Source organism: Spinacia oleracea, chromosome 3, assembly GCF_020520425.1.
Source record: "Spinacia oleracea cultivar Varoflay chromosome 3, BTI_SOV_V1, whole genome shotgun sequence".
In the NCBI taxonomy this organism is placed as follows: Eukaryota; Viridiplantae; Streptophyta; class Magnoliopsida; order Caryophyllales; family Amaranthaceae; genus Spinacia; species Spinacia oleracea.
The window spans coordinates 126,889,494-126,910,969 of NC_079489.1; the positions used below are offsets into that span (position 1 = coordinate 126,889,494).

The 21,476-nt window shown below is 39.3% G+C and overlaps 2 protein-coding genes across 2 annotated transcripts; one reads left to right on the forward strand and one right to left on the reverse strand.

Moving 5' to 3' along the window:
• Positions 1 to 12,309: 12,309 nt before the first annotated feature.
• LOC110777074 (aspartyl protease family protein 1) lies at positions 12,310 to 15,632 on the forward strand. Its single transcript, XM_021981685.2, has 10 exons — positions 12,310 to 12,813; positions 12,989 to 13,127; positions 13,276 to 13,511; positions 13,970 to 14,197; positions 14,283 to 14,415; positions 14,491 to 14,564; positions 14,640 to 14,739; positions 14,816 to 14,888; positions 14,972 to 15,043; positions 15,122 to 15,632. The coding sequence occupies exons 1-10, from the start codon at positions 12,503 to 12,505 to the stop codon at positions 15,283 to 15,285; spliced, it is 1,530 nt and encodes a 509-aa protein (XP_021837377.2). The 5' UTR covers positions 12,310 to 12,502; the 3' UTR covers positions 15,286 to 15,632.
• Positions 15,633 to 15,795: 163 nt separating this feature from the next.
• On the reverse strand, positions 15,796 to 20,807 carry LOC110777073 (pre-rRNA-processing protein esf1). The gene is made up of 7 exons (XM_021981684.2): positions 20,188 to 20,807; positions 20,018 to 20,092; positions 19,132 to 19,466; positions 18,289 to 18,451; positions 17,804 to 17,932; positions 16,474 to 17,207; positions 15,796 to 16,348 (listed from the first exon to the last, which is right to left on the reverse strand). The coding sequence occupies exons 1-7, from the start codon at positions 20,695 to 20,697 to the stop codon at positions 16,018 to 16,020; spliced, it is 2,277 nt and encodes a 758-aa protein (XP_021837376.1). The 5' UTR covers positions 20,698 to 20,807; the 3' UTR covers positions 15,796 to 16,017.
• Between the last annotated feature and the right edge of the window lie 669 nt (positions 20,808 to 21,476).

Genomic DNA, 21,476 nt, shown 5'->3' on the forward strand with positions numbered 1-21,476 from the left:
GCTCCGCACGCTTTGCATGAGGCAGTGCGCGCTGTGGCGCGGCTCGCTTGCTGCCCACACGCGACTGCTGTGCCTTGCTTTCGCCCTCGCCCATTCGTCCATTGCTCACAGCCCACGACACAAGGCAGGGCTGCTGCCTTGTGCTCGTGCACCATGGCCTTGCTCATTGCATTCGTGCCGCATGGGCGACGAGCTCCCTTGCTCGTCGTCACATGCCCGCACTATACAACACCCCTTAAGGGTAACACGTAGCGTCCATTGCTTTGTGCGTGCAAGTTATATGAGCGAATCGCATAAAATTTAAAAAATTTATATTTAAAATTAATGAAAAATTAATAAATAATATTAATTTCATAATTTTAGGGCGAAAAAATCGAAAATTTATTATTCAATTGATTTCCGATTAACATGGATTCAAGTCTAGGTCATAAAAATTTAAAATTTAACATAAATTTACAATTTTTATGGTGGTTTTTAATCATAGGTATCTAATTAAATTATAATTAATTATGAAAATCAAATTAATTCTAAATTATTCTAATTTTCAACAAATTAATCATAATTACAAATTAGATTGCATAATTAACAAGGCTAGGCATTCAAACTTGTTAAACATATACAGTAGGTCAATCAAAAATTCAAGATTTATCAACAAGAATCGCAAATATTTAATTTAACATCTTAAATTTACGAAATTTTGCATTCGAAAAACTAAAACCTCCGAAAAGTCATAGTTAGGCTTCGAATTTGAGAATTCTGGGTTCGGCAGAAAAATACTAATTTTGTCAAAATTTTAGAATGCCTTTTACATGCGGAATTGACACAAAAATCACTCGATTTGGATGAGTAACGGAGAAACTGCCGAAAAACTGCGTACGTATAATTAAATAAACGCAATTATTGTGAAAATTTTAATCTTTGATATAATAATTTCTTGTTTCTGAGAAAACTCTCTCTTTCCATGGTGTAGCGCACGATAAGGTTCTCTGCTATCGTACACCCACCATTGGAAATGGCGAGGAAGAAGAAGAATCAGAAACAAGAAGTTCGTGAGATCAATGAGGAGGCCTCTGCGCTTCTTCATACTGCCTCTTTGCGCCCAATGAACCAACATCAGTTGAGAAACACCATACCCAGCAATGGAGATGAAGTCCGACTGCCGCCGGTAATCAGGACGCCATTCCCGTCGCATCCTTCTGCTGGACCACCTTCACCACACACTCAAGAAGCTATTGCGGCGTACCATGCTGCCATCAACTACTCTCCTTCGTACCAATCGGAAACCAGGGGTGTTCACTCCGAGATTGTGGGAGGTATGGAAGAAGGACAGGGGGGTGGGAGAGTGGGTGGCTCTGCTCTGGAAAGGGTGAAGGAAATGGTGAGAAACGTTAATGTTGTACTGGGTTTGACAAATGGTACGGAAACCCTCGCAAGCAAAGGGGATCTTGATTCCTCTGAAACAGAGCATGGTGGTACCTCTGGAGAACTTGGAGACGAAGGCACTAGACCTCCATTAGAACAGCAGCACACCAGGGTTGACCCAAAATCATCTTGGGTGAACTTATTTCGAGGACCCCAACTCACTGGCAAAGGTAACTCCCTCTCCTTTATTGCTCCCACAATTTTGGAAGGTACTCCTGTTGCTATGCTTGACAAGGTTGATATGAGTAAAATGGCTGCTATTTGGGATTTTGCTTTGATCATGTATGTTGTTGGTGATAAACCCTCCATTGGGGCAGTAATTAGGTATATTGATAAGGAATGGGGTCATGTTGGTAAGCCTAATGTGTTTCTACATGATGAGGGCTATTTTGTGGTTAAATTCTGCTCAAAAAGGGATAGAGATGAGGTACTGGTTGCTGTACCTCACACTTTCTTTGGTAGGCCTATGATCACTAAGCCATGGTCATCAGATTTTAATTTCCAAGAGGAAATTCTCAGGGTAATTCCTGTGTGGGTGAAGCTCCCTAACCTACCTCTGTGTTGTTGGGGCATGGATTCTCTCATTAGGATTGGGAGCCTTGTTGGGGTTCCTTTATTTGCTGATGAGTGTACCTCTAAGCAATTGAGGATTTCTTTTGCTAGGCTCTTAATTGAAGTTGATGTTACTAAAACTGTCACCAAGGTTGTTCAAATACAGGACTCTTGTGGTAGAACCTTCAATCAGAAAGTGGAGTATGAATGGCTCCCACCTTTTTGTAAGGAATGTCAAATAATTGGGCATGATTGTTCAGTTAAAAAGGGTCAAACAAGATATCAACCTGCTACTCATGTTCAACCAGTGCAGAAAAAGGTGACTAAGGTCTGGAAACCAAAGAAGGTGGTGAATGCTGCTGTTTCTGTACCTGAACCTGCTGTTCCTGAAGAAATCATTCCAAGTTTGATTGCTACTACCCCTTTGAACCAGGCACAAGTGAGTGATGTTCAAGATGATGGATGGAGAGTAGTATCCAGGAGAAGGAGAGAGTCTAAACACTATGATCATCCTTTGGGATTGGCTCAGGTTCCAAAAGTGGTTGATGTAGTGGAGGGATTTTCTATAGAGGAGGAGGGTGAGGATGCAGAGGTTGAGGAAAGAGATAGGTATCCACCATGATTGTTTGCACTTGGAATGTTAGGGGTCTGAATGATCCTAATAAAGTGGTGGAGGTTAGGAGATTGCTGGAAACCAATAAGATCAGTGTTATTGCTCTGTTAGAAACTAGAGTGAGGGAAAATAAAGCTAGCAAGATTCAGAATAAGCTAGGTAGTTGCTGGAAGTGGGAAATGAACTATTCCTATTCTCCTAAGGGTAGAATCTGGATTGGGTGGAGGCATAGTGAGGTTACCTTTACTATGGACTTAAAAACTGACCAAGTTATTCATGGTGATTTAGCTGCAAAGGATGGGAATTTTACTGCTCAGTTCACTGCTGTGTATGGCTTGCATACAATTGATCATAGGAGACCTCTTTGGACCACCTTGACTCAAATTGGACCAAGGGTGATATACCCTTGGTTTGTCATGGGTGACTTCAATTCAGTGCTGCATGCAGGTGATAGAATCCATGGTAGCCAAGTTTCTGATACAGAAACAAGAGATTTTGATGCTTGTATTGATGCAACAGGGCTGATAGAGCTCAAGAGTTGTGGAAATTTCTTCTCGTGGAACAATAAAGGGCAAGGTGATTTGAGAATTCATTCCAGAATTGATTGGGCCTTTGGGTGTGGAAACTGGCATACTAGTTATCCAGAAGTATGTGTAGACTATCTGAACCCAGGTTTATCAGATCACTCCCCTCTTCTGCTGGATTGTAAAGTGGTGAGACAGAGGGGAAGTAGACCATTTAAGTTCTTCAATTACATGGCTGAGCACCCTAAGTTCCATCAGATTGTGCAAGAAGGGTGGGGATCTGTTGTAAATGGAACTCCTATGTTTCAAGTGTGGCACAAATTGAAAGTCGTCAAGCAGGGTCTGAAAACTTTGCATAGGAAAGAATTTGCTAGGCTGGAGGAGAGAATTGATGGTATTAGGAGGGAGCTGGATGACACTCAATCTCATTTAGCTGCTTCTCCTAGTGATATTGACCTTCAACTGACTGAAAAAGAGTGCACTGGTAAGCTTAAAAAGTTTCTGAGTATTCATGAAGGAGCTCTCAAACAGAAATCAAGAATCCAGTGGTTGAAAACTGGTGATTCAAATACAAAGTTCTTCTTCACAGCAGTAAAGGAGAGATATGCCAGGAACAGTATTGATGTTATTTATGATGCTAATGGGAGGAAGCTTACCACTGCTGCAGAGATTAAAGATGAGATCAAAGCTTTCTATCATGGTCTTATTGGTTCTGCTGCAGACACTTTGGAGGGTATTGATGTTACAGTTGTGAGACAAGGTAAACAACTTTCTGCAGCTTCAGCTCAATCTTTAGTTCTTCCTGTTTCAACTGCTGAGATTGGTATGGCACTGAAAGGGATTGACAACAATAAAGCTCCTGGTTTAGATGGGTTTAACAGTTTCTTTTTCAAAGAAGCTTGGAGCATCATTAAAGATGACATTTATGTGGCTGTTCAGGATTTCTTCTCCACAGGGAAACTTCTGAAACAAACAAACAACACTGCTGTTACTCTAATCCCAAAAATTCACAATGCTACTAGTATTAAAGACTTCAGGCCTATAGCATGTTGCTCCATTGTTTACAAGTTGATTTCAAAAATCTTAACTCACAGAATGCAGTCAATAATTGGTGAAGTGGTGAATGATTCTCAGGCTGGCTTCATTCCTGGTAGGAATATTGCTGATAATATCCTACTGGCTTCTGAGCTGGTGAAATGTTATTCAAGGAAATACATCTCCCCTAGGTGTATGATAAAAGTTGACCTCAAGAAGGCTTATGACTCTTTGGAATGGCCCTTCCTGAAGTCAATGATGCATGAATTAGGATTCCCTGACATGTTTATTAGGTGGGTGATGGAATGTTTGGGAACTGTCTCCTACTCTATTCTTGTCAATGGATTTCCTACTCTTCATATTCCTGCAAAAAAGGGATTGAGGCAAGGGGATCCAATGTCACCCTATCTCTTTGCTCTGGGTATGGAGTATTTGTCAAGATGTTTGGCTGCCATGAGTTCACAAAAGGAATTCAACTATCATCCAAGATGTAAGAAATTGAAGATTACCCACATGATGTTTGCTGATGACCTTCTCATGTTTGCCAGGGCAGATTTGCCTTCTATTATTACTCTTTTTGGAGCTTTTACCAAGTTCTCAAAGGCTTCTGGTCTCAGTGCTAATCTCCATAAGAGTGAAGTCTATACAGCTGGTGTTTCTGATGTTGCTTCTAACCAGATTGCTACCACAATTGGCATTCAGAAAGGTGTTTTCCCCTTTAAATATTTAGGGGTACCCTTGACAACTAGGAAGTTGAGCTTCTCTGATTGTAAACCTCTTATTGAAAGAACAACTGCTAGAATTAAGAGTTGGTCTGCAAGATTCTTGTCCTATGCAGGCAGATTACAGCTGGTCAAGTCAGTTCTGTTTGGAATGCAGCTTTACTGGTGTCAAATTTTTGTAATGCCCAAGAAAGTTATGAAGACAATCCAAAGCATTTGCAGGTGCTTTCTGTGGGCAGGGTCAGATATTGGCTCAAAAAAGGCCCCAGTTTCTTGGGATCACTTGTGCCTTCCCAAGAGTTGTGGTGGGTGGAATCTAAAGGACTTAACAATATGGAATAAAGCTGCTGTTCTCAAACACTGCTGGGCTTTATCTATGAAACAAGACAGACTGTGGGTGAAATGGATCCACACTTACTATGTGAAGCAGATGGATTTTTGGACCATGCCCATCCCATCTGGGCTAACTTGGTCATTAAGGAAGATCTGGCAGTATAGAGATGTTCTAATGCAAGCAGGAGGAGTGACTCAATTTGTCCATAATGACAAGTTCAAAATCAGTAAAATGTATAAGCATCTTCAGAGTGGAGCCAGTCATGTGCATTGGAAAAGAATCACTTGTAACAGCAAGGCTAGTCCTAAAGGGACCTTCATTACTTGGTTGGCTTTACAAAACAGGCTTCCTACCAAAGACAGATTGATCAGCTGGGACATAGACATTAGTGGTGAATGTGAATTTTGTCTGGTACATGAAGAGAAACTGACACATTTGTTCTTTGAGTGTCAATATTCAAAGGAGATTTGGAGTAGAGTTCTTACTCAAATGGGGATGCAGAGAACAATTCAGACCTGGGATGATGAGGTTAGATGGGCAGCTGTACAGAGCAGGAGCACCAAAGAAAGAGCCAAACTGTGTAGTATTGCCTTCATTGAGACAGTCTATGCTGTGTGGATTTAGAGGAATTCTAGTGTGTTTAATGATCACTATGATCCTATAGAGTCAGTTGTAAGTAGAATTCTGTTTTGTGTGGCTTGTAGAGTTTAGCTTGTGCCTGTTGGCTTTGTGTTTAGTTGATGTGATCCCAGGTTGTTGGGAACTTAGAGTTGGTTTTTGTGACTAGGTGTTATCCTTACTTTGGTAATATAATCAAATTTATTTGCCAAAAAAAATAAAAAATAAACGCAATATGCAATTAATTAACAATTACGAAAATTAATCACCCCTTTTAATTCTTGCAAATTTGTAATATTTAACCATGTTCATGCAATTTAGATTATGAAAATAATAAGAGGCTCGTGATACCACTGTTAGGTTATGATACATATGACAATTCATAAATCATGCGGAAAAAACCATTAAGCCAGGAAAACATATTATTTACACATAATCATTTAGCATAGTTTAGATGCATACTCTTTGTTGCGTGCCTTCCCTAGCTGCGCCCGAACCGAACAAGAACAAGTCTTTAGGACTCCAAGTGTCGTCCCTCCGTAGATAGTCCACAGCACGTCCGGATCCGCCTTAAGATTGACCAACTAGAATCGCCCTTAAGGTACTCTGAATTTTCGGCACTTTATAGGCAATTGTGTGACTGAATTTTGCTCTCAAAAACTCACTTTGAATACTTGAATGCTCGATGTAAATATGTGACCCTAGGCACCTATTTATAGAGTTACGGAAAAGGATTTGGAATCCTATTAGGATACTAATTTATTTAATTATAATCCTACTAGGACTCTAATTAAATAAACTAAATCTTTTAGGATTAGATTTAATCATATGACAAATCCCGGTAGCTTTAGGATTCGAGTAGCACACAAACACACACGCACGCACAGCAGCCCACGAGGGGCGCCATGCGCTCGCGCGCAGCCCGCGAGCTCGCAGCCCACTGCCGCAAGCCCACACGCTGCCGTAGCCTTGGCGCGCGCTGGGCCTGCCTTGCGGTGGGCCTGGCGCAGCTTTGGCTGGTGCGTTTGTGGCGCGCTGGCTTGCTGGGCGATGGCCCGGCTTCGTGCTGGGCCTTCGTCTGGCAGGCCTCGTCCGATGCTAATTCGTACGATACGCTTCCGATTAATTTCCCGATTCCGGAATTCATTTCCGATACGAACAATATTCAACATTTCCGATTCCGGAATCAATTTCCGTTTCGAACAAATATTTAATATTTCCGTTTCCGGAATTATTTTCCGATTCCGATAATATTTCCGATTCTGACAATATTTCCGTTTCCGGCAATATTTCCGATTCCGGCAATATTTCCATTTCCGATAATATTTTCCGATACGTACCATGTTTCCGTTTCCGGCAACATCTACGACTTGGATAATATTTATATTTCTGATACGATCCATATTTCCGTTTCCGGTAATATCATCGTTTCCGGAGTATTCATTTCTTGCCTGTGACGATCTCAGCTCCCACTGAAACCAAGATCCGTCGATTCCGAATATCCATAGATGGAGTATTTAATGCCATTAAATACTTGATCCGTTTACGTACTATTTGTGTGACCCTACGGGTTCAGTCAAGAGTAAGCTGTGGATTAATTTCATTAATTCCACTTGAACTGAAGCGGCCTCTAGCTAGGCATTCAGCTCACTTGATCTCACTGAATTATTAACTTGTTAATTAATACTGAACCGCATTTATTAGACTTAACATTGAATGCATACTTGGACCAAGGGCATTATTTCCTTCAATAACGACTTGTAGGGTCGAGAGTCAACACTCTGTCGTAAAGAGTTGGCTTGGAAGTTCGCAAGGGTCATTGGACACTGTTTTTAGAAAAGTGCATGCTTCTATCATTAACCAAGTTACAGAGATTAAAAATGGATTAGAGAGTTCAAGGCGGCGACATGGTGCGTTATTCAAGAGTTATCTATACCAACACCTTGTTGGTCGTGTGTCCCATCATGCTTTGGAGCTTATTTTGGAAGAACATACGAGGATGCGACAGTTAAGTACCGAAGTTTTTGAGAGGTGTGGTTGTGCTAAATTGTCCACTCATGGACTCCCATGTGCTTGCAACATATATATGGCGGTCCAAGGTGGAGTTGGTTTGTATCTTGACCTTGTCCATCGATTTTGGAGGACCTTGGAGATCGGAGATGGGGCGGACATTCCTGAGTTTGTGGAGGAGTCCGCACAAGTCGTTGAGCTATTCCAATCCCTTGTCGATGACGTGTTAGCTCGAGATATTGCAGTTGTCCGAGATATTTCGAGAATCGTTACTCTCTGGAGCATAAACCCATCTCAATGCACGAGGATCATTATGTCCTATATCCTTCCTGGCTGATCGTGGTCGGAAGCATGGAAAATGCTCATATATCCACGCCTGAAGAAGCGTGAGACAACCTCCAATACCTCGTGACTCTGATCGTGTAGCCATACCCAGCTGGCGATAAAGAAAGGCTAAGCAAGCTGAGCCCCAAGAGTAGCTCGGTACATGATCCAAATGATCTAGATTACGTAAGATCTGCGAGCGAACCCGACTTCTACTCTTATCAGTAAACAAACAACATCCAATAGCAGTCCATAGCCAACCAGTCATCTCACAATCTGGGTCCCTAGCCAATCCCTCCAAATTGCCAATAGTAGTAGAAGTCTTCACACAACCGCGTTGCCATATAGGCGCTTTCCCTGCTTTAAGGGTCGCCTCATCGCTCACCTGAAGCAACTCAAGAATAAGGCTCATAAGAGATCTGCTCGTGTCGTCGTAGGTACAACTCACTACACTCCCCTCAACAGGAATCCCAAGTATCGCCTGAACGTCATGCAACATGATCGTCATCTCTCCAAATGGCAAGTGAAAAGTGTTCGTATCCGGTTGCCACCTCTCCACGAAAGCTGAAATCAAAGGAGCGTCAATGTGGGATGCCATCATAAATGGCAAATGACTCAACGAACTTTCACCTAGCTTATCTCGCTGATCTTCTTTCATTCCACGATACCACTTCATTAGCCGCTTACATACCACTACTCTACTCTGGCAATGCAATTTACCTCGATCGAACTTGGCTTCCCATAAGGACCTCGCAACGTGAGCCGGGTAGCTAGGAATAACGCTACCGTCTGAAGGACCTCCGCCCATCGGGCCAGTAACTAACCATGTGTCTCTAGTCCCCTTATCTCTACGACAACGTCCGGTGGTACTCATACTCCCCTCAGGGTTACGAATAAACTTCCCTTTACGTCGATGAATAGTAATAGGAGCATTAGAGTCGCGCACCACGACGCGAGGTGGAATGACTGGCTCCTCATCGCCCTTAGAACCCTCATCCTCATTGCCCCCAGAACCCTCATCCTCATTGCCCTCAGAACCCTCATCCTCATCGCCCTCAGAACCCTCGTCCTCATTGCCCTCAGAATCCACGTCATAGTCATGGCAAACCTTCGACCCATGAGAAGACTGAGGTGGCGAGCTATTCACCTGCGCCTGGGGTGAGGTGGATTGCAAGGCGTTATCCAAAGCAGTTGTGAAGTCCTCCAAGTCCTCCTCAATATACTCCTCACCCAATGGTAAACCATCTCTCTCTCTCTCTCTCTCTCTCTCTCTCTCTCCTAACCGAAGCATTTACACACCGACTTCTCGTATGCCTCACTCCAGAACCAACAACGACATCATTAACATCATCCACATTATCCTCATCAAATTCGACGTTGGTCTTCGTAAGTCGCTATTATTCAAACGTGACATATATTAGGTTGATTTTCATTAAAAATTAATTCCTACATTAATATTCAATTATATTTTCAAATCGATTCAAAATTACGTTACTCATTTATAAAGTGCTAAATATTGCTAATAAAATATTCAAATTTACGTTACTCATTTCTAGTGTTGCTAAATATTCTAACATGACATATGCTTGTTAACAACTATTGATTCTTAATAACAACGTGACCTGGATTACATTTTTAAATTTTTATTAGCGTGACACATACTTGTTACCAAACTAACATTTATATATCGTTTAAACGCTAATAATTTTATAATACATTTTGATATTATTTACTATATTTTTATTTATATAAACTATGATGTATATAATAATTTAATAATATTTACTAACATTTATCAATTAATAATATTCCCTAACATCAATTAATAATATTCCCTAACATTAATAATTAATTCCGTTAACATAATAAATTCCCTAACATTAATAATTAACTAAAATATTATATTGCATAATCTAAATTAAAACAGATAATTAAATAATAAAAAAAAATCGAATATTTTTATTTATATAAACTATGATGTATATAATAATTTAATAATATTTACTAACATTTATCAATTAATAATATTCCCTAACATCAATTAATAATATTTCCTAACATTAATAATTAATTCCGTTAACATAATAAATTCCCTAACATTAATAATTAACTAAAATATTATATTGCATAATCTAAATTAAAACAGATAATTAAATAATAAAAAAAAATCGAAATTTATAAAAATTAAATTATAATTCAGTAATATAGTACTCAGAATTCAGAATTAGGGAATTAAAAAAAAATAAAAAAAAATAAAAATCAAATTTCAAAAACTCAGAATTCCCCCCACGCACACAATTTGCGTCGTCTACCCTGTCAACCGCGCACAGCCTGTGCGCCGGTGACATGGGGGTGGTGCACCAGATCTGCACGAACCCCATGTCACCGGCGCACAGGCTGTGCGCGGTTGACATGGAGGTCGACGCAATTTGTGTGCGCCACCCAACCCCTTTCAATTAAAAAAAAAAATTCAATTACCTTTAACGCCGGCGGTTGTGGAGGAGACAAAGGCGTCGATGTTGGTCTCCTCTTTGAAGCCATTGACGTTGACAATATCACCGGCGAAAACCACCGTCGTGGGCGGCGAAACAGGAGTCGTGGCCGGCGAAACAGGGGTTGGAATAACAGGGGATGGGGGTTTTTGGACGCCGGCGGCTATGGTGCGTGCAAGAGGGGGCTATGGGTTTGCTCCGGCGGCTATGGTGAGGGGGTTTTTCGACGCATTTTCGGTCGCGTTTGCTCGACAATTAGAACAGAGCGTCAAGGCAGTCGGTCGGGTTTGCTCGACAATTAGAAGGAGACAAGCGTTCAAAAATGCGAAAATATGGGTTTGCTCACCGGCCGGAGTTGGGCTGAGACGGCGGCAGGAGGAGGACAGGGAGAAAGGGAAAGAGCAGAAGGAGAAGGGTGATGAGGGAGGGGGGGTTTGATTTTGATTTTAAAGGGCAGATTCGTACTTTCACGTCAAAAGTTAGGGCGTTATTGACGGAACAGGGCGTCGAATAACAATCCCCTTTCTTTAAGATGAACAAATACATCTCGAGAAAAGGATGGCTTTATACTTATATTAAAAAGATGGAACAAAAGTGTAGTGAACAGAATTATTTGTGACATTTATTCACTAAGCCCACCAAGAGAATATCTTCATGTCTTGTGTGAAACTGTGAATGTGTTGGATACAAAGTCTCTCTCCAATAGTTGGACATTCCCTGTCAAAACCTCTGTACCTGACTTTTTATTCTCGTCACACATTCTCTCTCCTTTGACTTTTCGATTAAACTCCGTTCCTAAAACGTATTTTTTTTTTACATGTTGCAGACTGCATAACCTTTCATGGATGGTTGTAAAAAGTGAGTTTTATTAGGCTGTTTAATTTGATCAAAACATTCGGTGAAAAATAGTTTCCCAAGATTTTCCCCTTCTACAAATGATTTTTTAGGCCCCATTATGTAAGTAGGTGCGGACGTTAGGGGCGGATCTTTGTTTATGCTGGGGTGGGTCTGGCCCTTCGATCGGCAAATTTTATTGTGTATTTCTAGGTACGCCCCCTAAAATTCGTGTATAATTACATAATTACATAATATATTGCTTAACTTTTTCTATCGGCGCCCCTCGTAAAACTGTTTAAGGTCTACTACTGCAGACGTGCAATGCGATTATGCAAGTAACCTTGCGTGGACGGTTGTAACAAAGTGAGTTTTATTTAGTGTAAAATGGAAGACTTCAGTTACATAACCGCTCCTATTTTAGTTTAAGTGGGAATTCGGACATCTTTTTTAAAGAAATCGGAAGTACAAGTTTCTTGAAGTGTATAACAACCCCCATCCAACTACAAAATTGATAACTTAAACGTTAATCTAAAAGTCAACTTTTTAAGCATCTTTTCCAGAATTTGTTTTCATATATTGTTCAGATAAATTCGAATAAGTGTATTTTTACTAATTGGAAAATTAAGCCATAGCTTGAGAAATTGTTTTATGAAGGGAGAAAAGAGATGGAGATTCCAAATCAGCTTAACATCCTCTTACAAACATTAATCAATAAGTAAGCAACATTTCAAAGACTGCCAGACATTGACTTTGAATTATTGAATAGTAACTTGCTTACATGTATTCTTTGTCATTATATAAACTCATCACCATCATTTGCTAAATGGCTAGATCATCAACTTATTATAGCTCTAAATTTCAACAATTTATTAAAAAAAACACCAGAAAGAAGGAAAGATCAACACTTCTCCTCCAGAATGTCTGAGTTTCATACAGTTTTGATCATTTCATAAATCATATTCAAGCTAAATTCGATAACATAAGCCATAAGCATCATCATATCAGCTGTAACTTGTAAGATGGGGTACTGCAAATTAACTTATGGATTAATAATGGTGTTTGTTTTGATGTTGAGCTTGACGTGTCAAATCTGTAATGGATCTGAAGCATTTGGATTTGATATCCTTCATAGATTCTCTGATCCTGCTAAGGCAATATTCAACATTGATAATGAGTTTTTTCCAGAGAAGGAAACAGTTGATTACTATGCTGCTATGGTTCATCGTGATCGTGTCTTCCATGGTCGTAGATTAGCAGGAGGAACAGATAATGACACCCCTCTCACCTTTGCTTCTGGAAACACCACCTTTCATATCAGTGCACTTGGATTGTATGCTCTCTTCTCCCTCTGAAATGAATTTATGTCTGATAATAAAGTCAAAATATTTTACAGTGCTAAATTAGTAATGAACATGAGTTTGATCTGTCATAGTCTTTCTTATATGTTTTTATCTGTTTTCTTTCTGCCTTTCATTATTTTTATATTTTTGGGTTTTTTTTTTCAGTTTATATTACGCGAATGTGTCTGTAGGGACACCAGAATCATGGTTTCTAGTGGCTCTGGATACGGGCAGTCACCTTTTCTGGTTACCTTGTGACTGCGTGCCTAATTGTGTAACGAGATTACAGTTTAGTTCTAATGAGGTAAACTGCTTCCAATTTCCATCCTTCTGCTGTCAGAATCTGATTTATGTGAAATCTGATTTATGTGTAATGTGTGTGATCTGATTTATGTGTAATGTATTACACTTGAACCGCCTTTTTATGTTTTTATTTTCTTTTTGGAGTTCAGGTTTTAGACTTCAACCTATACAGCTTGCGTACTTCATCCACAGGATCACAACTCGAATGCTCTAGCCCTTACTGTCAAAACAGCATAAGCTGCGATCCTTCAGAAATCAACTGCCCCTATGGAGTTGCTTATCTCCAAGCAAATACATCATCTTCTGGTTACCTGGTAGAGGATGTATTGCATCTTTCATTGAATTCTAATTCTTCTACGCGCACAAATGCTAGAATTCCTTTCGGGTAAACCTTCATTCTTCTGCCAAAGCATAAAATTCTACCAAGAAACCTATTAAGCTAGTTTAGTTTGTTAAAATGTGATTGGAAAATCTATCTGTTGCATGCTTTCCAAACAGTGCAGTTGCAAGCAAGACCTTTCTACTGATGTTCCAATTAAGTTATGTTCTGTTCACCTTATTTCCACTTATTCCAGAAAAAATAAGGGCGGACCAAGTATAATTTATAACTAAAATAAGTTTTGATGAGTTCTAATAAGTTCAGATAAGTCCAGTTAAGATAAATTCAGAACAAGTAAGTGAAAATCAGTTGAATAGAACGCACCTAAGAGGAAAGGGGATTGCAAATTTCTGCTTTAACCACTTTGCCCATCACCACCCAATACTCGCCGGAAAAAAAAAATCTTCAAGTACTTCCAAGTTCCAATCAGCTAATTAAGATCGGATTTTGTTTGTGGCTTGCAGTTGTGGCGTCCGTCAGACTGGTTCATTCTTGGAAACTGCAGCTCCAAACGGCCTGCTAGGACTTACTATGGATCCCGTATCTCTACCTAGCGTCTTAGCAAGTCAAAATCTTACTTCAAATTCTTATTCCATGTGTTTCACTGGAGATGGTGTTGGTAAAATCATTTTTGGAGATAGAGACAGCAATGAACAAGGTGAAACACCACTTGATCCCAATGACCTGTTGAAGTAAGACATCACTTTTTCTGTATGAGTTCTGCATTTCTGGGTTATAGGGAAATTTTAGATTGTACTTACTGTCATTTTTCAACAGTCTATATAATGTCAGCATAACACACATTTCTATGGGAACAAACGTCTCTGCTACAAACTTCACTGTGATTATGGATACCGGCACTTCATTCACTCACTTGACTGATCCAGCTTACAGTCTTCTTTCTGAAAAGGCATGTTGTTTGAGTTATCTTTCTGATTTTCCAAATGGGAATGGAATTTAATGGATTATTACATCTCTGCTGCAGTTCAATTCCCAGATAAATGATCAAAGGCTGGAAGCTCATCCAGATAATCCTTTTGAATTCTGCTATATATCAACGTAGGTACCAGTTTATCTGCAAAAGAATATGACAAATAAGTATTTGTTCATTGAAATTTTCCTTGAATGGTGCAGTTTAAGCATGGATGAAGTAACCGCTCCCACTATTAATCTGACAATGAGAGGAGGAGACATATTCACTGTCATAGATCCAGCCATATATTTAGATTCAGGGGTAAATTTCTAACAGAAGTTGGATGAATATGAATATTATCAGTAATGACAGTTAACTGTTTCCTGTTAATCTGCAGGATGGTCGGTCTGTATACTGTTTAGCAGTTCTCAAATCTGACAGTGGCGAAGATGATATAAACATAGTTGGAGGTAAATACTGATGTCTTCAGTAGAAAAAGAAATGAAAATCGATATTAATATTACTAAGATTTGGTTCGTACTCCATTTTGCAGAGAACTTCATGACTGGCTATCGTATTGTTTTTGATCATGAGAGAATGGTGTTTGGATGGAAGGCACACGACTGTAAGTACACTTGTATTGCAGTAGCTCTTCCATGAAGTTTCTTCGAAGTTAACAACGTACTTTTTGTGATGGAATCAGGCGGTGAAGTTGTACATGTCAGTCCAAGACCTCCATTTTACGGGCCACCCATGCTGGGAAGATCTCCTTTCGGATCAGGCGCACCATCAGCTTTAACACACAGCTTCTTATATATTTGCATTATTTTGGTTCAGATTCTGTCCGTTCAACAGATAATCATATAGACAGGAGAAGTACATACATACACACATACACACATGCTTCAATATTTCACACGAAGTACATTTTTAGTGGGCACTTGGTTTGGGGCCAAAATATGTGATCGTTGGTTTGTATAATCTCACCCTTTTCTTGTAAATATGGCTCACTACCATATACTGAATTTTGCATACTATACAGCGGTAAATAGATTGGAGATGTTGCAGTTTTTATACAATCAGAAATGCTTTGGAATGGCTCAAGCGAAAACTTGTGTAGTTCGGCTGGTTAGTCTGTAATAGGTGCTGATTCAGTATGGTCATTTTTTCTTGCCTAGTAAAATTTTTAAAAAATTAAAATGAAAAAAATTCTAGTTCTGCTTTTTAATCTTTCTTTCCGGGTAGACAAAGATGTTTTAGATAAACTTCTATTAAAAGGTTCATTGCACTGATGACCTATGAGTGAGAACTGAGAAGAGTAAGAAATAACCATCAGCTACAATAATATGATAGCAACATTACCCTTTTACGTTCACATTGTAACAAACTGTGATTTTCATTCCTCTGCATTTTCTCCAAAGCTTATCAAGAAGAATAACGAAATATAAGAACTCCGCCTGGAACAGCATTGTAAACAAGCTACAAATCCTACTCTAAACAAATCGACTTGAAAAGGAATATCGAGCAGAATCATGTATTTAATTTAAAATACAAATGAATAAATTATCAAAATTCTGTGTTGCTGAAGTGAGTTGGGTCTTATTCTACAATTCTAGGCTTTTTCTTCATTTTGCGATCCAAGCCTTCTAGCTTATGCTTCTTTTCCTTTTTGGTTGATTCATGTTCCGTCTTGTCCTTTTTCATTTTAACACTAGATGGCTTAGGGAGCTGCTGAGACTTCATCTTGATGGATTTTACAATCGAGGATAACTCAAACTTCTCCTTTCGAGACTTACCTACAGAATTCCCGTCTTCTTTGCTACTAGCGTCATTTGAACTTGGTCTTGACTGTTCCACTGGCTCTATTGCTGCATCATCTTCCCCGTCATTCTGTTGCCGTTGAGCTAATTGCCGAATATAAGTTGCACTCCTGTCACAAACCAATGTCACACACTTCAGCGACAAAATTGTGCAGCTTATCATATTCCAAGTATAAATCCAATTTTTTTTTTTGGTTTGATGCTGTATCCCTATTAAAAATTAAACAAAAATTACCTCTTGAATTGGGGATCCGTAGGATCCAGAGAAAACGCAGAATTAGTGAAGAGAGCTGAGAAACGTGGATCATCATAGTCAACTGTTGGTAAATTGTCTTCATCAGGATCCTCTTTACCCTTCTTTCCCTTGCCCTTTTTCTGTTTAATTTTGTAACCCTTAATATTTTTATCTGCTCCCTTGTCATCTGCAAGTAATAGCTCAAGCTCTGCCGTGGTAGCTGCTGTTTCTTCATCTTCCAAGGGTCTCTTCTTCTCCTCCCTCTTTTTCTTACCATGAGTAACCTTCTTGCTTCTAACAATAGATGGATCTTCCTCAAAAAAGTCATCTGGTTGTTCGAGAGGCTCTTGATCACTCTCATCACTCTCATCGTCCGATGAGTTCTTCGACTTGTATTTCCTAGCCTTCTTTTTCTCTTTCTTCTTTCTCAGATATGCCTCCCAAACACTTTCTGATCCTTTATCCTTCTTTTCAAGAATCTTCTTGCTAATATCTTCTAGACCAGTATTGAAAGTAACCTCCATATCTTGGCCTTCATCTTCATCTGCCTCTGATCCATCCCCAGATTGGACCAAGGCACGGTACATATCCTTCTTGGCCATTCTAGCCTTCGTGTTCTTGCTGGCCTTATTATTTATTTTATCAGATAAATCTTCGTCCTCATCCTCATTCTCGTCCTCATCCTCATCACTCTCATCAGAAGCCAAAAACTCTCTCAACTCCAATTCAGCAAGCTACAACAATAAAAACCAAGCGTTACAAAGAAAACTAGCTATACCGAATCTAAATTTTCAACATTTTGGAGGAAATCAGTGAAATTTTATCTTTCATGTATGGACAACATGAAGAAAATAATCCCAACAGTGAAAACATAATCTTGATCTACAACATTTTTGAGAAACTAAGCCCACATCAAATAAACATCCTTGCAGAAAACTCAACTCTACTAGGTGGTTGGTTGTTACCAGTAAAAGTGGTATATACTTGTATGAGATTAGTTTCATATGGTATCCCTTAAAATATACAGGTAAAAAATCAAACTGATTCATGCTTCCCACATACTCGGCATTTCCCTATTCTCAGTCAGAAATAATAAATAGAAAAAAATATAGCAGCTCACAAAAACCACGGATGTATGATATCGGATTCCACCTAGTTCTAAAATGTGCAAAAACACCTTCAGAAGAATGTCGATAGAACAAATATGTCATTGCATGGGACAAAGGGAATGGATACTGCAAATATGTCATTGCATGGGACAAAGGGAATGGATACTGCAAATAAAGTATATCATAGAACAAAGAAAATGGGCATAGGGAGTATTATTAACCTGGTCATCATTGAATTTACGCCTCAGTGTCTTCACACGATGTGGTTCATCATCATCCCAAGTAAGGGTTACATTGCTTTGCTGCAAAGCACGAGTCTGAAAGTCTAACCCCTCATAATCAACAGGTGCCTGATATCAAGAACAAAAGCAAAAGGGAAGATGTGATACAACTGGTATTTGAAAATACAGCCTTATCCACACTCCAACCACGACATTACTATTATCAGTTAGAAAGCAAACTACTCATGATGCCAGAGAAACTGACAACAAATCCGGAATACATTATTTGTTTCCCTCAAACTGCAATGCAAGCAATAATATCCGACTGTGTGACATAAGGGAGGTGATTCTTCCAAGGAATAATTTCACTTCTTCCAAGAGAGTCGTCATTTTCTCAAAGGTGATTTCCTTGGAAGAAGTGAATTTGTCCTTGGAAGAATCATTTTCCGTGACAAACCTCACAAATAATAATTATGTTGAATTACCTCCTTCGCAACATCCCGCGGTGGATGAGGAAATTCCATAGAATCAGGTATGAATCTCAGGTCCAGCACATTAGATGATCTTTCAAACTCGACACCATCACAAGCTTTGTAAATGTAATCTGCAGTAGCAATAGTGTCACACTCCACTACGGCGTAGTAATACCTGTACGAGCAATGTACTATATAAACATATCACAACAAAAGAACAATACAGGTTTAAGGAACTTGAGTTCATATTTCTCAAACAATTAAAAATAATTTGAGTAGCTATACGGAGTGCACAAACAGCAAACATAGCTTAAGCGAAAGAGAGAAAATAAGGGAAAGAACATGTAGCAAAGAGCAATGAAAAGCCGAATCAGCAATTTCCAGCAAGGGCAACAAGCAGCATTTGGCACAAACAACAAACATAGCTTAAGCCAAAGGGAAAACATAAGGGAAAGAACATGTAGCAAACAGCAAGGAAAAGCAGAACCATTAATATCCAGCAAGGGTAACAAGCAGCATTTGGCCACAATATTTTTTCCTTTCTTCCTAACCAAAACTTGTGATGGGAATAACATAGCCATATTCTATGACTTCTGTGATGCTTTACATCCTTTTTGAAATTTTTTGCTCTTATTTTTTAAGGTTAACCACATACTCCGTATTATCCATGAGAAAAACTATTGTTAAAGGAGTTTCATGGATACATGCCTTCGTGTTTCAATGTTGTGCAAAAGTGTATATCATGATCATGATAGTAAAAAAATAATCCTCCTTCTCTAGGCTATGAAACATCTATATAAATACCAAAAGATTATATCTCAGAAAGAAAACATTCATCATGTTATAATCAATCACCTTAGCCTACTCTTTTCATAAGCACGCAGCTTTTCAGTATCTATCTCGTTGTCTTCTTCATCGTCATCGTCATCTTCATCGTCATCAACATCTTCATGTTCATCATCATCATCATCATCATCATCATCTTCTTCATGTTCATCATCATCATCTTCATTATCATTATCATCACTCCCATCATCCTTTTTCTTCTCATTTCCCAACAAGGCAATTGGACCATGAACTGCTTCCTCTTCCATACGCTTGAGCCCAAATTCTGAAGGATAGACCGTTACAGACTTAATTTGTCCTTCTTTAGGCAGGAATGATCTCAACATCATAAATATGTCAACAGCCTACAAGATTTTTTGATAAGAAGAAACGTATAATCAAAATTGCTCAATCGAAATTATAATAAGAGCACATGGTGTCCTCAGAAGAGACCGAAAATCAAAACTACAAGTTAGAAAAGTTAAACAACAATCAACAGCCAACAAGACACCATCACGTTGAAGGTAAAACAATGTAATGAAGTAAAGCTAAAGATAAAATGAAGTAAACCCTTTCATAAGTAAGCAAGTTCCATTACTCTCTTTTGAAGTTAATCTACTCAAACGAACATAATGGACTCTCCGTATTGGGCAATTGGCAACATATTTTAGCACAAGTAGTAATTGATTGTTAATATGGAAATCACATACACTAGATTGATAAAATTATTTGCATTTCAATACAAAGGTGTTCACATCGCGCACTTTCAGCAGAGATTCACACAGAAATACTACAACTAATACACAAGATTCAATACCAATTCATTAGAAATTGAACAAGGAAACTAATAAAATTATAGCTTCAAACTCAACAAGCATTAAATACCAAAACAATTTCATAAAGCTCAAAATTTTACCTTAACTTGATTCCAATCCATATTAACAACTGCCAATCTATGTGTTTCGCTGTCAATTACAGGTACATTTTCCACCTGTTCCAACAACAAATTAGCCGGTATTTCAAAATGCTAACAACAACGAATTCAATTTCATTCCAGAAACAACAATTCATAACAGAAACCACCACCTCAACAGAGTCGTCATCATCTTCCGACAAATCAACACCATCCGAAGAATCATCATCACTACCAGTCGTTGAACCTAAATCATCACTCTCTGAATCCCCCTCCGATTCCGCCTCAGAGGAATCGCCACTCAACTCGTCTTCACTCTCCTCCACCTTCTTCTTTACAACACTCTTCTTCTTCTTCTTAAGTTCATCATCTTCATCATCCTCCAAATGATAGAATCGCTTCAAAACGTTCTCCGACAGCTTTTTAGGTTTCCCACGCTTATCGACCTTCGCCGAGGAATCCGCGAAACCCTTGTCAGTTAAAATTTCTTTAAACCGAGGGTCGATTGAAATCTTATTCTTTCGAACGGGAATGCTGTGAAACTTTGGATCGGTGTGAATCATTGAAAATCGAGGATCTTCAATTAGTTGAATCTCCTTCTTCTTGCCATTTTTGCCGCCCCCGCTGCCGCCGGCGGAATCACCGGCAACGGATTTGTTTGCCTTCTTTTTCTTTGATCCCATTTCTATGAGGTGAAATTGAGCAGTGGATTTTGTTGCGAAGTAATAGTAATTGAAGTTGGAGGATGGCGAAGGTGGAATTAGGGTTTTGCTGTCGTGCTTAAACCCTAGGGTTCATAATTCAAACTAGAGCTGTCAAAATTTGACCCGACCCGAAAAACCGACCTGAACCGACCTGTATTTTTAAGGATCCGGATCCGTCTCGAGACCCGATATTTTGTTAAAATAAGAAACCCGTAACCCGACCGTATCCAACCCGTTAAAACCGACGACCGATTTCGACCCGCTAATGCATGACCCGGACCCGGACCCGAACCCGAACCTGACACCCGACCGAAATATAACCGATAACAAAATTGAGTGAGCTTATCCGACCGAATAATGACCCGAACCCGATTCAACACCCGACCAGATGTCCACCCGAAACCGATTATAACCCGGTGAAACCTGTTATTGACTCAATCGTGACAACCCGTTACCTGAATTTACGCGACATGTTGACAACCCGATTTGTCATTGACTAATTAAATAATAACTTAAATCAAGTTAATATTATTTTTTATAATTACCTAATCTAAAACAATTGAAAAGCGTTAAACCAAATTTATAATAGTTAATTATAAGGTTAAAACTTGACTAGACCTGATAGCCATCTCACCCGGTATTAACCCGTGCACGATAGTGAACCCGACCTGACTTTTAACCGACCCAGTAATTATCCGATCCGAACTTGACCCGACTCGTTAAGACTCGAACCCGTAATTGTACCCGACTAGAAAAAG

Bases quoted from the DNA above. Each gene is read 5' to 3' on its own strand.
- LOC110777074 (XM_021981685.2), top strand. From the start codon at position 12,503: ATGGGGTACTGCAAATTAACTTATGGATTAATAATGGTGTTTGTTTTG. The intron at 13,512-13,969 runs GTAAACCTTCAT...TGTGGCTTGCAG, and splicing joins AATGCTAGAATTCCTTTCGG to TTGTGGCGTCCGTCAGACTG. The intron at 15,044-15,121 runs GTAAGTACACTT...TGATGGAATCAG, and splicing joins TGGATGGAAGGCACACGACT to GCGGTGAAGTTGTACATGTC.
- LOC110777073 (XM_021981684.2), bottom strand. From the start codon at position 20,697: ATGGGATCAAAGAAAAAGAAGGCAAACAAATCCGTTGCCGGTGATTCC. The intron at 19,467-20,017 runs GTAAAATTTTGA...AAAATCTTGTAG, and splicing joins TGGATTGGAATCAAGTTAAG to GCTGTTGACATATTTATGAT. The intron at 17,933-18,288 runs GTAATTCAACAT...TCTTGATATCAG, and splicing joins CGCGGGATGTTGCGAAGGAG to GCACCTGTTGATTATGAGGG.